This window comes from Kryptolebias marmoratus, linkage group LG23 (assembly GCF_001649575.2).
Source record: "Kryptolebias marmoratus isolate JLee-2015 linkage group LG23, ASM164957v2, whole genome shotgun sequence".
Classification (NCBI taxonomy): Eukaryota; Metazoa; Chordata; class Actinopteri; order Cyprinodontiformes; family Rivulidae; genus Kryptolebias; species Kryptolebias marmoratus.
The window spans coordinates 15,006,407-15,021,841 of record NC_051452.1 but is presented as its reverse complement, the minus strand read 5'-3'; the positions used below and the strand labels follow the sequence as shown (position 1 = coordinate 15,021,841).

Here is a 15,435-nt window from a genome sequence, read left to right as displayed (position 1 = left end):
AGGTGTTGATTGGAGTAAAACTGACTGGGGATCAGGCCTAAAGCTCCATTATATGTTTTTGAAAGCTGAAATCTGAGACCTCCTCCTCTGTTTATTGTTGGTTTCTCCTTTTTGACATAGATGGCTTCTTTTACCCCCCTCTCGAACCATTTGTCTTCTCGGTCCAAAATATGAACATTTTGGTCCTCAAAGGAGTGTCCCTTATCCTTGAGGTGTAGGTGGACAGCTGAGTCTTGCCCAGAAGAATTTTGGACCGGCCCTGGCTAAAAGTCTTGAGTGGCATGGTGAGGGTGTTAGAAAGGATTAATACCAACAGGAACCATCAGAGGGAGACAGAGAACAACAGATGCCTACATGTTACAGCCTGTTAATACAGATCCCTGTGATGGAACAAAAAGAAATCTGGTGCTGGATGGAGGCACAGACTCACAATCTGGACTAACATGCAAATTATCCGTTTTTGGAAAAAGTTCAGTTCTTCTGTTTTTTTCAGAGGTTTTGTCAGCAGAAAGAACAGACATGATGGCCACAGCAACTATCTAAAAAAATCATAGCATTTGCAAATAAAGAAGCTTGGCAAAATCAGGGGATGTATGATTTCTTAAAGTCTCTGCTGCATTCTTGTATAAGCTATTCTGACACATTCAGTCATAGGAAAAAAAGAAAGTCCACCCTCTGGGAAGAGTTAAAGGTCATTATCAAAAAGCTTAGAAACTGTCATTCTACAGAGAGAAATGATATTTGAGTGGTGTGGGCGTCCCAAACCGTGCAACGCTCAGAAAAATGACCAAAAAAAAACCCCTCAAGAACTCCATCTCAGACTGTACAGGCCTCAGTTAGCTGGCAAAGGTTAAAGGTCATATCAAGACAATTAGGAAAGGACTGAACAGGTCTGGCTTCAGGAGAAAACCTCTCTCTAAAAACAACATGGCAGCACAACTTAGATTTGTAAAGTTTCATCTGAACGAACAACAAGACTTTAGGAATGATGTCCTTTGGATAGATGAGACCAAAGTAGAGATGTTCAACCATAGTGCACAGCAGAACAATGATTTCAAACACAGCAGCTGATCTACAACAGAATGACTCAAAAAGAAAAGTATTAAAGTGCTGCAATGTTGGTATCTTCTTACCAACATTGCAGCACTTTAATACTTTTCTTTTTGGCTCATTCTTCTATGAGCCAAAATTCCTCCCCAACCATGTGAGAGACTGATAAAGCCCTATAGAAAACCACTACTGAGAGTTGCTGATACTATCGAAGGTTCCTACTGGATCATGAGGTGGATGCATTTTTTCCACAGTTTTTCCATTTTGCTTTTGTTTAAGAAATGTTGACATGGTAGAATCTGTTGAGAAATATTGGAAACTTCAGGTTAGATTTGAATAATTTTAGAACCTGGTAAAGACCAGATTATTTTTATTATGTCCTGATAAGCAAAAGCCTTCACTGCAAATCATTCCTGGTCCTGGGGCTGTATGTGGGCAGGCTTCTGCACTCTGGACTCTGGACTGATAAAACCAAACCGACAGACTCTGCAATGGTAACAGCAACTAAGAAATATGTTTAGAAGTAAAATCAAGCCTTATAGAGTAAACTGTAGCCGTTTACACAGAGACGTCTGTGAAGATCAAAGTTAGTTGAGGAAGTAAACGATGCACACTGTGTTCTGTTCAACCCAAGCAGGTGATTTAACATTTCTCTAACCAAGTCCTTAGATCTTCTAGTCTTCTCTGAAAGTTTACTCTAAAAAGAATTATTATTTAACACACCTGCCTAAACATTGTTGGTAAACAAGTACGCCCCATTTTAGAAACTTGATTCCCTGATGGCAGTGACCTCTTGGAGCAGGAGAATCTGTACAAATAGTTCAAGAATGGTTCAAGGTGTTGACTAGGGTATCCAAATCATCCAGCTCTCAGTTAAACCATCTGAGTCCCAACTTCCAGGACTTAAAGGATCGTCCACAGACCGTCAGATGTAATACAGAATCCATACTTCAGTAAGGCAGGAGTCTTTTGGCAGTAAAAACATGGGATCTACTCAATCCAGCCGAGAGATGAGTCCAGTTTTTTTTCTGAGTCCTCCTCCTGGTGGGACACGTCTGAAACACCTTTTCTGTGGGACCACCAGAGGGTATTCTTACCAGAAGGCGAAACTCCTCCCCTTCCTGGATGGCTGATCTCAGCACCTCACCCCCCTAAAGGTGATCCCAGCCACGCTTTGGAGAAAATTCATTTTCTGCTTGTGCTCACAGTCTCGTCTTTTTCGTCACTCATCACAGCTCATGCCTATCAGTGAGGACTGGAAGACTTTCCTGGGACTGAATGGCTGCTGTCTGAGTAGAGATGATGGTTTCAGCTGTAATACCAACTCAAACCAGTTGTGAGAATTATTTCTGAAGAAATTCTATTTCCTTCATAATTTTATCCCAAACACTCCACATTCCAGTCCACGGAGGATGACGTAAAAGCCTTTGCAATGTGTCTGCACCTCGTGCTATAAATAGGGAAGCCACTGACTGCCTGCCTCCCCCTCATCTGTATCAGAGCACCAGCCAAGAACCAGGCGTTTCTCTGCATTAACGTGGCTGCAGCGGGTCTTCTGAGAGGTTTCAGCCATTTATAGGCACGACTACGGGCCTCATACTGAGAAATGTGAACCAAGGTGCTGAAAAATAAAATGCCTGTTCCAGGAAATGGAGCCGAACATAATCCCTGAGGTGTCTTCAGTTAAGCCAAAGGCCTTGTGTCCAAAAAGAACATGTTTTATATTCACAAAATCTGAAAACAATAAACAATATAATATCAATAGTAAATAAACTAGAACCAGAGCTGGCTACAACAGGTAGGATATTTGGTGAATGCTGATTCATACCATAGTTTTCCTGATTTTTTATTTTTATTTCTTTTGTATGTTTTTTTGCAATTTAACTACTGCATACTTTGTGCTGTTATAGCCATTCATATATTAAAACATTTAGCTCATTCAGGAGATGAGGGCTGTAGCTTTTGTTTTTTGTAACTTTTATACTTTTTAAATAGTTACCTTTATTGACAAATATTTTCCCTGTAGAAATACATGGAGATCTCTTCAATTCCTTCAGAAACATTATTCTCTTTGAAATCTGCATCAGCATACTTCCTATTTGTCTTTTTGTGCTACTTTTAACTTTTAGCTAATGTTCTACTACTTTCAGCTTTTAGCTGTCCTTTTGTTACTTTCAGCTTGTAGCTAATGTTTTACTACTTTAAGCTTTTAGCTAGCATTTTGCTGCTTTTTAGGTGGTGCAATTGCTACCAATAGCTTCTAGCTAGCATTTCACCACTTTTAGTTTGTAGATAGCATTTGGCTACTTTTAGGCTAGTGTTTAGCTAGTATTTTGCTACTTTTAGGCTTTCAGTTAGCATTTTATGTTACTTGGATATTCCCTAGCATTTTACTACTTTTGGCTTTTAGTTAGTGCTTTGGTTCTTTTAACTTTCAGCCAGCCTTTTGCGACTTTTAGGTTTTAGCTAGTGTTTACTACTTTTGGCTTTGTTCTTGTTATTCCTTCAGCTGCTCCCCTCTTCAGGGCTGGACCACAGTGAGCGAATTCGCACAAAACCTGCAGCTTCAGGATGACAAGACTGCAGCACTAAACACCGAGCTACCTCGGCCCATGCTTTTGGCTTTAAGCTAGTGTTTTTACTACTTTTAGCTTAGCATTTGTTACTTTTATCTTTTAGCTGGTGTTTTGCTTTCTATGGGTTTTAGCTAGTGTTCTGCTACCTTTAGCTTGCCTTTTCTGTAACTTTTAGCTCCAACTTAATCAGGTCATGTTTTGTTAATGTTTGAGGCTCAGCCTACGGCAGAGCTGAATGTCTAAAGCAAAGAGGATCCTATGAACCTGTGCAGACCTGTTGGTCCCTACAGGTGTATGGGACTTGTTTGGTTCTGACCGACACGCTGTCCTACACACCTGTTCAGGTGCTGCTGCAGCAGGTCCAGCCGTTGCTCCACCTCTCCGTAGGTGAGGTCGGTGTCGCTATCGTCCTCCCCAGCTGGCATCTCTCGACACTGAGCCGACTCGTCTGGAGCCTCGCTGGGATGCTGACGCACCCAGTCCTCGGCACGAAGCTCTGCAAGGAGAGGTGTGTGTGTGCGCACATGTGCAAAGACACACACGCACAGAAGATAAATGATCTGTGTTATTAGAGCAGCACCTGAGGGGGAAGCATCTTTCTGTGTTGTGGTTTCTCATCATTATCTTTAGGAAATTTTTATCTTCCCACCACCTCCTGCACCCCAGCATCTACACCACACAACAAAAACACACGTGTGACCCTGATTGTGCAATCACTCGCGCAGCGGGACATTCCTTCCCGTCGTTTCAGAAATGAATGGCTGCAGATTAAATTGACATTCCTAGTAAATTTCTCTCCTTGGGCTGTAATCAATATCACCGCTCTCGACTCTGGCAGAAATCCTCTTGTGGCTGTAACAGCTGAATTATGGGATATTACTATCAAATCAGCGTGCCGACACCGTTGCCTTGTCTCACATGCCGTAGGTTAGAGCGAGCGAGCTGCAGTTTGCTTCACACTGAGCGCTGCTGAGGGAGATTTAAGGTGACAGTTCGGCTGCATCTGCCGACAGGTCGCAGAAAGTGAACCTGCAGACACAAATTGGTGCGTTTGCTCCACATTCAGCAGCAGGGAGGTGGTGACAGCAGGAGGAGCCTGCATGACTGAACAGTTGTAGCAGCAAAGATAGAGAGATGAAAATAACTTTACATGTGTGTCAAGTACAGACTGAAATTAAAGGCCTAGCATTCATGAAAGCACTGCATATCGCCCACCATCTTTTATGTCAGAGTTTTGAACTAAGATCATCTTTCGATAAGAAATGTTGGCGCTGTAGCCCTTTTTTTTGTTCAAACCTTGTTAATGACATTATGAAAGATCACGCACTCAAAGTATGTGTCGAGTATGCCATTGTTGCGGTTGCTAAGAGCAGCTAAGTGTGATGGCTATCTTGAATTGGGTTTAAGTTAATCAGTTGTAGCCTTACATCCAGTAATTATTTTCTGAAAATTTTATTCAAATCTGTTCAGTGGTTCATGAGATATTTTGCCAACATACAAGCACACATACACGCACAGACACGGGTAAAAACATAATTTCCTGTCTCTTGAATTTTTGGCATCAGGTGATTATCAGAAAAAGTCAGGACAAGCTCAAGTCACAAAGAAAGACCGATTCTTTCATTTACTGTGATGTTTATTTCACTGCAGAGAAATTTTTTTTATATATATATATGAATTATGTCAAATTCATTTTCCACTTCCTGCAGTTTTTAAAATAAATGCCTTTTTGTTTTCATTAAGCTTAATTTTTCTGTATTCTCCTTATTTGTTTTGTCCTGCCCTACAATATAAAGAGATTCCTACAACTGCAGCTATTTTTGCGCACAGAACTGCAAAGAAATCGTGAGGTGTCGGACATTTCTTAAACTTTCTGACTCTCCGAAACTAAATTAAGACGGGTTTGCAAAGAATCCGAGAATCGTCTCAAGACATTTTGGAGACTCCCTTGCGAATGCTGCTTGCAAATTGTCTGCAACAGGTGCAGCTCGGTGGGATACAGGCTTCAACAAACCAAACACAAAGTAACTGGGCCTCTTTATTACTGCCGACCGCTGGAGACCGAAGTTTGAGCGACCATGTTTTCACCTGTGTCTGCGAATGTTCATTTGTCTGTGCTGTTAGAAAATATCTCATCAATCACTGAACAGATTTTAATGAAACTTTCAGAAATAAACCAGTGGGTCGACATCTATATCTGATTAGCTTCTGAAGTCAATCTTATTCAAGTTGGCTGCCACAAGTGATCAACCTTAGCCAACACAAAAATGGCTCTAACTCGGGCAGTTATACAGATACTGAGCTAGAATTTGTTGTGGTAGTAGCTGAGAGTCATTCCCAGCCAAGTCACGTTAGAAAACAGAAAATCAAGATTATTTATAAATAGTAGAAACTAGATTTCAAATACTATATAATGAATCAATAAATATAAAAACTGATCCCACTAGCCATACTTTAATTATATATATATGTACTATTTATAGTATTTACTTAATGAAAAACTGCTCAATGAATGAGAATTGGTTCATTGTGTGGCAGTAAGTTTAATTCAGAATTTTAACATGAATGAACTGAGATTGAACCTTAGTAAATTGAACGTTGACCCAGTTCCTGTCAACACAGCTGACCAACCCGGAGGAGTTGAGGAAAATCAGAAATTAAACATAATAAGTGTTTATTCTGCATGCAGATCTAAATATGCTGCTTTCATTTTGAAACTTATCATATTTAGAGGTAATTATACTTTTTATGTCTGATAAAAAAAACAGTTCAGCCTGTTGGTCAAGACCACAGAGTCACTGTTCCTTATGTGGCAAAACTTTAAAAGTAAATTTTGAGACTTACTAAATAAGTAAGTGTGTTTAACACTGCTAATACACTGTAATTCCTGGAATAAAACTGAAGGAGTGAATAAAGAACCTTTATATTCCTGGTTCTGTGTGTTGTCTCCAGCTGGGGCCTCCGGAGCACTGCTCAGCCCAAGACCCAGGCTGTGGTCCCTAACCACTGGGTAGCCTTGCACACCAGAACACAAGGGCCTCTGCTCCTCCTCCTCCTCCCTGCCTTCCTCCTCCTCTTCCTCCTCGTCGTCCTCGTCCTCTCCCTCCTCGGCGGACTCTCTCCTGTCCTCAGCTGGCGAGGAGGCGTAGAGTATTCGGCCCTGTGTGGCGTCGCAGTGTTGGGCCACCGGCTCCTTGTTGTGGGAGCCTGTAGGGGGGAGACGGGAACGAGGGACAGTAACTTCTCTGCTGAGACATCCACTGGGGACGTCATTATCCCTGACAGCAGCTTGAAAGTGTTTTGCTTAGGCTTGAATTGAGGACAAACAAAGTTAAGGGAAAATTAACCTGCAAACCCTGTAAAGCTGAGAGAGACATTGTCTCTATAAACGTGTTTACACGTACAGGAAATGAAAAACAAAACTATTGAATCAGCTTCAGAAGTGATGAAACATCTCTGGATACGCTGGTTATGAAATGCTCTGTTATACTGGGAGACAGGGACACTGTATTCAGACAGCTCGTAGCCATGGTGACCAATTCAATTTGCTCGAATCAGAGCCAAATGCTGAGTGCTGCTGTGTGGAGACTCTTTCTCCCAAGTCTTTGTATATCTGAAGTCAAATTACGACACGGTGTGGTTCGCTCTTAATCAAACACAGCTTCTGTTGTCATCTGAAAACTGCGCTGCTGTTTGAGGTTCATCCTCAGGGGCACAGACGTGGGGACAGATTGTCCGGAGAGATGTGGCATTAGCAGCTGCTCAGATAAAACAGGGCTGAATGAGAAAAGTCTGGCTGAAGTGCATCTAATGAATTCCTCTCCTATCATCGGCTGATTGGGAGGAACAGACACTGACATAATGTGATCATCAGTGTGAGAACAGCAGTATAAGTTACACATATCATCAGAACAGAAATATTGAAATATGAGCCTGACTGAGACCTTATTCTGAGCATTACTTGGTCATGTTAGTCTAAAAAAGCTCATATTTAAGGTAAGAAATAGATACAATAAACCAGTGGTTCCAAAAGTTAAGGCCTGTACCCCACAGTTGGTCAGGAAGGAACAAGTTAGGGATCTAGAGATGTTTTCCAGAAATCAAACAGAATTTAGAAATGAATGATAATATCACTTTTTTTTCATAATTGTTGAAAAATATGAAAAACATCAGTAATACAGATGTGTTGGTACCCTTTTGTTAAAGACAGAAAACAACCAAAGGTCACTGAAATAACATGAATAACAAACTGTTGATTTAAAATAAAATAATAAAATCAACTAATAACAATCAGTCACTGCTTTTACCAGAATTATTTTTTTAAATAACCTAATTAAACTGCTCTTGATAAAAGGATGGTTTCTTTAACTTCCTATTTTATTATTTTGTTTCTGTCAACCAAGTGATTTCTGTAGCTCTCTCTGTGTCCTCTGCACCTGTCCACAGGTATTTTGGTCCACTCCTCATGAACAGACTGCTCCAGCTGTCTCAGGCTTCTCTAGATGTTTCAGATCCTTCCACAGATGTTCAACAGGATTAAGATCAGGGCTCAGAGGCCACTTCAGAATGGTCCAATGTTTGGTTCTGAGCCATTCTTAATGTTTTTAGCTGTAGGTTTTGGCCCATTATCCAGTTGGAGGATCCATGACCTGAGACTGTGACCAAACTTTCTGACTCTAAGCAGCACATTTGGCTCTAGAAAGCCTTCATAGTCTTCAAATTTCATTGGACCATGAACAGATTCAAGACCCCCTGAAGCAGATGCAGCAAAGGGGTCCAGAACAGAACAGAGCGGATTCTCCTCCATGTTCCACTGTAGGTACAGGATTCTTTTCTTTGGATGTTTCATTTTTGGCTCTGTGAACACAGAGCTGATGGGACTTGTTATTAAAAAGCTCCAGTTTTAAATTTTAATCTCACTTTTTTTTATGATTTATTGTTCTCCTCAGTCATCATCCATTAAGTCCACTTTGACTCAAACAAACCGATGGTTCGATCTGACACTGATGACCCTTGACCTTTGAGTTCACCTCTGATCTCTTTGGAAGTTGTTCTGGACTCTTTGGTTACCATTCATATTATCCATCTCTTCTATTCATCATCAGTTGTCCTCTTGTGGACACATCCAGAGAGGCTGTCTCCAGTCCTGTGGACCTTAACCGTCTGAATAATCTGAGCAGCTGTAGTCACAGGAACATCCAGCTGCTTGGAGATGGTCTTATAGTCTTTACCTTTAACATGATGTCCATCATTGTCTTTTTAAGCTCCTGAGACAACTCTGTCCTCAGCTTTCTGTGCTCCATTCAGTGTGGTACACACCATGATACCAAACAGCCCTGTGACTACCTGTCACCCTTTAAACGGGCAGACTGACTGATTACAGGACACACCTTAGTCTGACATGTGCCTTAACAAAAGGATACAAAGTCATTTGTAAACATCTGTAAATTGATAAACAAAACATGTTTTTGGCTAAAGTTTGTACACTTTAACCAGAAAGAGACAGAGTCACACGTCCCTGCTGCTGTTATTTTGTGTGTCAGAGCCTGAAAAATTGGGAACATTTGTAATAAACTATGAGAAGAAACCAGATTTTAGTTGTTACGTTGATTGCAGTTACACTGTGCAATGTTTTTGAAGATATGTTACAAACCGACATTAAAATGTTCTCACAAAAGGAATCACAACTTGTTGGACTTTATGTTTTCAGCAGAGAGGACCTGCTCTGATGAGGAAGACACCTCAAATCAAACTGAATCAGTGTCAAAGAAATATTTCCAGGAGAGTTCAGACAAGAAGATTTGGATTGTTAAATGGCAAGATGTTGCTCTTAGATCAAACAGGTCTGAGAGCAACATCTTGCCAGTTTCAGGTAATTCTTCTATTCATTTTATCTCTTCGAAACAGCAAAAAAGGTGCAGCTTTCATTGTACAAGGTGGGGCCTTCCAGGGTATAAAATTGGGAACCATTGGTGCCGCACATATACAATACATTGATTGCTCGATTAATTGATTGATCATTTGATTAAGTACTCAGTAAATGACACTGTTTAAAGAAGACCCTCTTTTAGTCAGATATAATTTAAATTTAGATAAGGTGGTGTACTTCACAGACTAATTTGCTAAAATAGTCAACATTGTCTTCTAATTTAAATACCAGTGCTGTTTAGCGTCTTACTCTGACCTGTGGATGACCTCCTCTTGTATGAAACTCTTCTTCGGCACTTCATGTCCACATTAGAATCACTTGCTTTTGGGTAGGTCGTCTGCAAACAGCGGATGATAATTAGATTTAGGAGTAATGGATACATGACCAAACTCATTCTAGACACTAAGACTCCTTTAACCAAGCACCACATGCTGCTGCTCACCTTGTTGGAGCAGCGTGTCTCTCCTGTTTTCAGCTTCATCTTACCACGTTTCTCATGTGTCTAATCTCCTGTGGAACATTCACTTCTTTCCGATACCCAAAGTAAATAACTAAAGACTAACAAACATGCACTTCTTGCTCCATTTTAAAAGATAAATAAAACGACTGACTAATGGGGATTCATGACCACATCGCGCCACTCATACACTCAGTTTATCATGATTACTGTTTACATTATTTTCTCTGTCTCTAATGTCCATCTTTAATGCTTGACTAATGCACTCTCTCCGTCATACTTCTCTTCCAGTAAATGGAAGCAAAAAGAAAACATGTCTAAATCGGTCATCATTATTTTATCCCTAAAGGCTGTGTTATTCAATAAAATGGATTTACTGAGGAAGGGCCGCAGGGAATTAATTACGTAAAGCAAATTTCCCCAATTTAAAAGACACTGGACAAACTGTTTAATTCAAGTTCTTCCAGGAGCTTTTCTTGTTGTACAGTAAAGCAGAAGCAGTGAGACAGATTTCAACATAAAAGCTCTCAATCCACTTTGGGGCTTCTTTGATCGGTCTAATCACAAAGAGGAACAGTCAGTGGCACCTTCACGCTCATTACCTTTGCGTTTTCATCACGAAGATCAAAGGTTAGCTCCAGGTTGTTGAAGAAGTGATCAGCAAACTCTGGATACTTGTCCAGCACCTCCAGAATGTCTTCCCTCTGAATGGTGTGCAGGTCACAGTAGCTCAGGGCTCGCACATCTGCGCAGGACTTCCCCGGCTTGGCGTACAGATGGATCATCTCACCAAAGATGTCATTTTTACCTTAAAGAGGAAGACAAAAAAATACTGGAGGTTGAGAAAAGAGCACATTCTCTGCCCTCATTTGGCTCAAAGACATTGATTCTTGACTGTCATTTAAAAGATCAATACAATCAGTTTCACTAGTAAGGCAATTCAATTAGAATAAAAATGATTATAATTTGATTGGACTGCGTTTGTCTGAACTTTTGATCATCAATTGGCAACAGGGGGTCTTTTCTGGTCTGCAGCAGGTGGAAGGTGGTGGAGTTAGGAGGACAAGGGTAGTGGCACGCACCTGCAGTATAAAGGGATAGACTGGTCATTTGTAAATTAATATTCTGTCAAGTTGTTTTCAATAGTTAGTACCTTATCAGCTGTGACAGCAGTCATAGAGCACAAAGTATGAAGAAAGACACATAAGTCTTTTTCCAGGCTAGGCTAATGGCCAGCCAAACAAGTGCCAGTTTTTCAGCTTATAAAAGTTCCTAAAAACATCATAATGTTGTGAATGGACATAACATTAGCTAACATTAAACTTCTACATTACATTCACATCCTCTCAGCACCATAAAGGGGCATAAAGGGGTTGTAAAGGGGCAGAAAGTTTCTAGAAACTTTCCCTGGGAAGTTTAGATGGGTATGTTTGGAAATATTCCAAATTGGAAAGCTTTTCTCAAATGATCTGAAACACACTCCAACAAAGCTAAACCCAATCCAGCGCTTCTTTTTATATTTCCTTTCTGATATTCATACTCACACATTTTATATGGAAACTAACATAAATGCTGTCATTTAATCAAAAAAAATATATTAATCAATAAATGAACTTTTATTTCAAACAGACATGTCTGTCATCTACTGGTGGTGGTAGAAACAACAATAATGTGTGATTTGAAATTTTAAAGCCTGCTTATTCAGATGCAGCTGTCACAAGTCTGCATTCATACAATACTTCAAATATATTTACTCAATAATGTCAAAGCTTACTTCACTTTATGCAGTCCACAACCTCAGATGTGGAGCTTCAAAAGTCTGGTGCTCTGGGCTCAAAAATATGTCCTCAATAGTCCAGGGTTGTAGAAATCATCTGTGCATGCTTTTGAGAATAGATATACTCTAGCGTACTGGCATAAAATCTGGTTTTAGTCAATATGTTGTTAAAATATTTTTTTTTCCCAAACTATATTTAACATCCCTGTTATAGGCCAAACTTCAATATTTCATATCCCAGGTTTATTCCCATTTATTTCATGCCCCATTGGTGTATAAATGGAGTTTAAAGTACTGATTAGACTCTACAGAATGATTTATTTAGATTAGCATTGTAGAGATGTAGTAGAGTGGTGTATGAATGTATGTGGATGGAGAAATGAGGCCACAGATTGTGTTGTAAAGCGCTTTGAGTGGTCTGATTGGCTACCAAGGCACTATATAAGTACAGTCCATTTACCATTTACCATCAATTCCCATGAAAGGTTTCCAACTTTGAAAATTCCTGAAACAAAGTGTTGCTTCATAAACCTGAAAACTGATTTGGTTAGCCAGTAGACTTGCCTGAAAAAACAGACTTTTGCATTTTTCTATATACTCTGTACTTTATGACTGACATCACAGCTGATAAGGATAACTAATAATAAGGATAGTTAACTATTGATAACTATCTGACAAAACATCACGTCAAAAATGACTAGACTATCCTTTTGAGGACCAAAACACTATAATAAGGCATTTTAAAAAGACCCATGGTAGTTAAAATAGTTTGCATGTATTTCTTATTTTAAAGCAACAACAAAACAACAGACATTATAAAAATAGGTTAATGTAGATAATTTTGTAATGATTTCATTTACCGGTTTATGTGCAGTTTAAACTGTGTCCTTAAACTTTATCAGTCTGACAGCTTATTTATAATGGACAATAAAATCTGATACAGAACCTCAACCTTTCTCACTCTTAATGCTGTTTTTGCTCCACTGTTCTTCCCTAAAATGGAATCAAGATAAATTGTTATTCTGTATTTTAATAACAGATAATAATAACAGCTCCTTGTGGTGCTTCAATTTGTGCATTAATAATGTCAGACAAGAACAAGCTCATAACTATTAAAAGCTGGGTCAGCATAACTTGTGACACCATTATGCCTAAAAGAAGTATCATTACCAACTTTTGGTTGCAGAAACTGCAGAAACTAAAGTATAAAAATATTGAGTGTACATTGTGTACAACCATCTTGAAAAACATGCACTGCAAAAGAGAGGGGAGGAGTGAAGTGAGTTTCCTGCTGCACGCCTGGAATTGGCTGCATAACAGAAGGAGCTTTAAAGATAAGGTAGAGTACACTGCAGAGATAATGTTCTCCTGTTGTATCCTTACAAAAACTTGTCAGAGTCATTTCGTCAAAACCTCAGGAAATCTGTTAAACTTGTGAAAAAGATCCATAAAATATCTCTTTTGTCTGTCTGGTTCAGTAAAGGACGCGTGCTGAATAATGTTCTGAGAAAAAGGAGATGAGATGTGGTCTAATTATATCTGGATGCCGTCAATGACGATTTGTGGCTCAACCATTTTTGTTGTCAGGCATATCATCACATTACACTGACAGGCACACAAAACTCTCCTGAACTCTATTTTTCTTCTGTCACTTGGCTTTTTTTATCATTTGTTTCTTCTTCCTATCTTTCCCACCCTTGTAACTTTCCCTCCCTCTTTTCTTCTATAAGCGACCATGTTTTTAAAAAAAAAAATATCAGAGCAAATCTTTTTAAAAATTTTGTCCCATTACGTATCCTCTCTCACTCTGTTTCTGTCTTTTTGCATATTCTAGTGAAGTTTATAAAACGTACACCCACATAACAGATCAACACAGCCATCTGCATTGAAGCTGAGAGTTCAAGCGAAGCTAATCAGGAAGGAGTGAGAGGAGTATCAAATGGGTTCCACTTGATTGGTTTTGGTGTCTTTTGAGGCATATTCAACAGTGGAACTCTATTGTAATTCTTTGGGAAAGCTTTACAAGCTTTTGTTTAAGTATATGTAGCAAGGGTGCTCATAATATCTCCACAAACTCTTTCTAAAAAGAAATATTTACTTGATCTCTTAAAGCATTTGCTATGGCAACACAGACACCAACTCACCCAGGATGGCCACCACAATGTCATCTTTAAGGATTTCGATGGAACCGCGAGAGACAAAGTAGAGCGCCGTGAGCACGTCTCCACAGTGGACTAGTGTGTCCCCGGGGGGCGCGTGGGTCGTCTTGAACCTCATGGCCAGGGCCCGCAGGCAGCCCTTAGTAGCCCCATGAAAGGCCTTACAGCCATGGAGGAGGCTCTTGTTGAGGTGGAGGCAGATATCAGCCTGCAGGCACTCTGGGAAACCCTTCAGGACCTGAGATTGTAGAACAGGTCAAAGTGCACATAGGTGAATGCAGAAGTGCCTAATTGTTTAAAAAGTAGTGGTTTTCATTGCGTGTTGAATTTTAGCTCAGGTTAATGCTGCAGACCAAATTGACAGACTTCCCAGGGAAAATTTAGCACAATTGCCACTTGTGTTCTTCCATTCTTTTCAAAGCCTAAACTGTACAACAAAAACAGCCCTTTCAATGTATATCATCGTATACTTTACAATTTCCGTGAGCCTTTGAGCAATTTGAAATGAAAGACAAGACAGAACACTGAAGAACTGAAAATCCTCAACTAAACGAAGTCAAAACGTTTGTTGCATTTGCATTTGGTTTTCTCGCTGTACAGTATGACATTTTACAATCTTTAAACCCCCTTTACACTAGATGATGATTCTATCACATAAAAAAAATATGTCAGAATGTGAATGGTTTTTGCAGAGTCTTAGAAAGGTCTTCAGGTACGTAATTAAAACAAATCAGCCTCAGCATTTCGTGCAAGAAGTCAAGATAGAGCATGTGGATACTGAGCATGCAAAAATCTCCCATAACAAGGTTGTAATTGTTTATTATTGTGGTGAATGTGTATCCATAGAATTTGAAGCAGAACTGTGCACACTGGTTATGGATTGCTTGATTGTTTCCAGATCATGGAAACACGTGGACACAAGGACATGATACACAGAGCTGCATCCTGAGAGGCTCGAGAGGCAGATCAGAGCAGGCTCATAGAGCCCATGCAGTGATGTCATCAAGGGAAGACAACAGCACCACACTAGATATTGAGTTTTGGCATTCAAGCCTGAACTCTGAGTCAGCTGCAAACTGTGCCTCACACCAAAACCTCTACAGGCGGCTCAGTGTCAAACCTCGTTGAGCCCTCAGAGAAAGATGATGACACCTTGCACTTTAGGATAGTGGCAGGCAGGGACACGGTACACATGGTGGGTAGCCAGGCCCAAACTCAAATCTGATCCAGCAAGAAGAGCAACCTGCATCAAAAAGGCGACCCATCATCAAACAGGGGACTGAGAAATGTGAAAGGACACCCCCAGAAACCCAGGACTATGCCCTTAAATCTTGTTATTACCTACACTTTTTTCTAGGTAGTCAAGTTTTATCGTCTTCTCAAAGTCTAAGGGCCTTGTTAAACCATTCTATTGGTAATAGTAATGTACTGTTCAAGGTCTTTTATTTTAACCCAAAAAAAAGGCTATGTTCCCTTGACAATTTGTA

At 40.0% G+C, this 15,435-nt stretch overlaps 1 protein-coding gene across 1 annotated transcript in view; it reads right to left on the bottom strand.

Annotated features, from left to right (window-relative positions):
* Nucleotides 1-15,435, bottom strand: part of kcnh7 (potassium channel, voltage gated eag related subfamily H, member 7) — a 116,313-nt gene that overhangs the window by 11,484 nt on the left and 89,394 nt on the right. The window contains exons 10-14 of the mRNA XM_037973870.1: nt 13,934-14,186; nt 10,615-10,820; nt 9,811-9,892; nt 6,546-6,833; nt 3,963-4,122 (exon numbers count right to left, since the gene is read on the bottom strand). Coding sequence (XP_037829798.1) covers nt 3,963-4,122; nt 6,546-6,833; nt 9,811-9,892; nt 10,615-10,820; nt 13,934-14,186 — 989 coding nt within the window. The remainder of the gene's footprint in view (nt 1-3,962; nt 4,123-6,545; nt 6,834-9,810; nt 9,893-10,614; nt 10,821-13,933; nt 14,187-15,435) is intronic.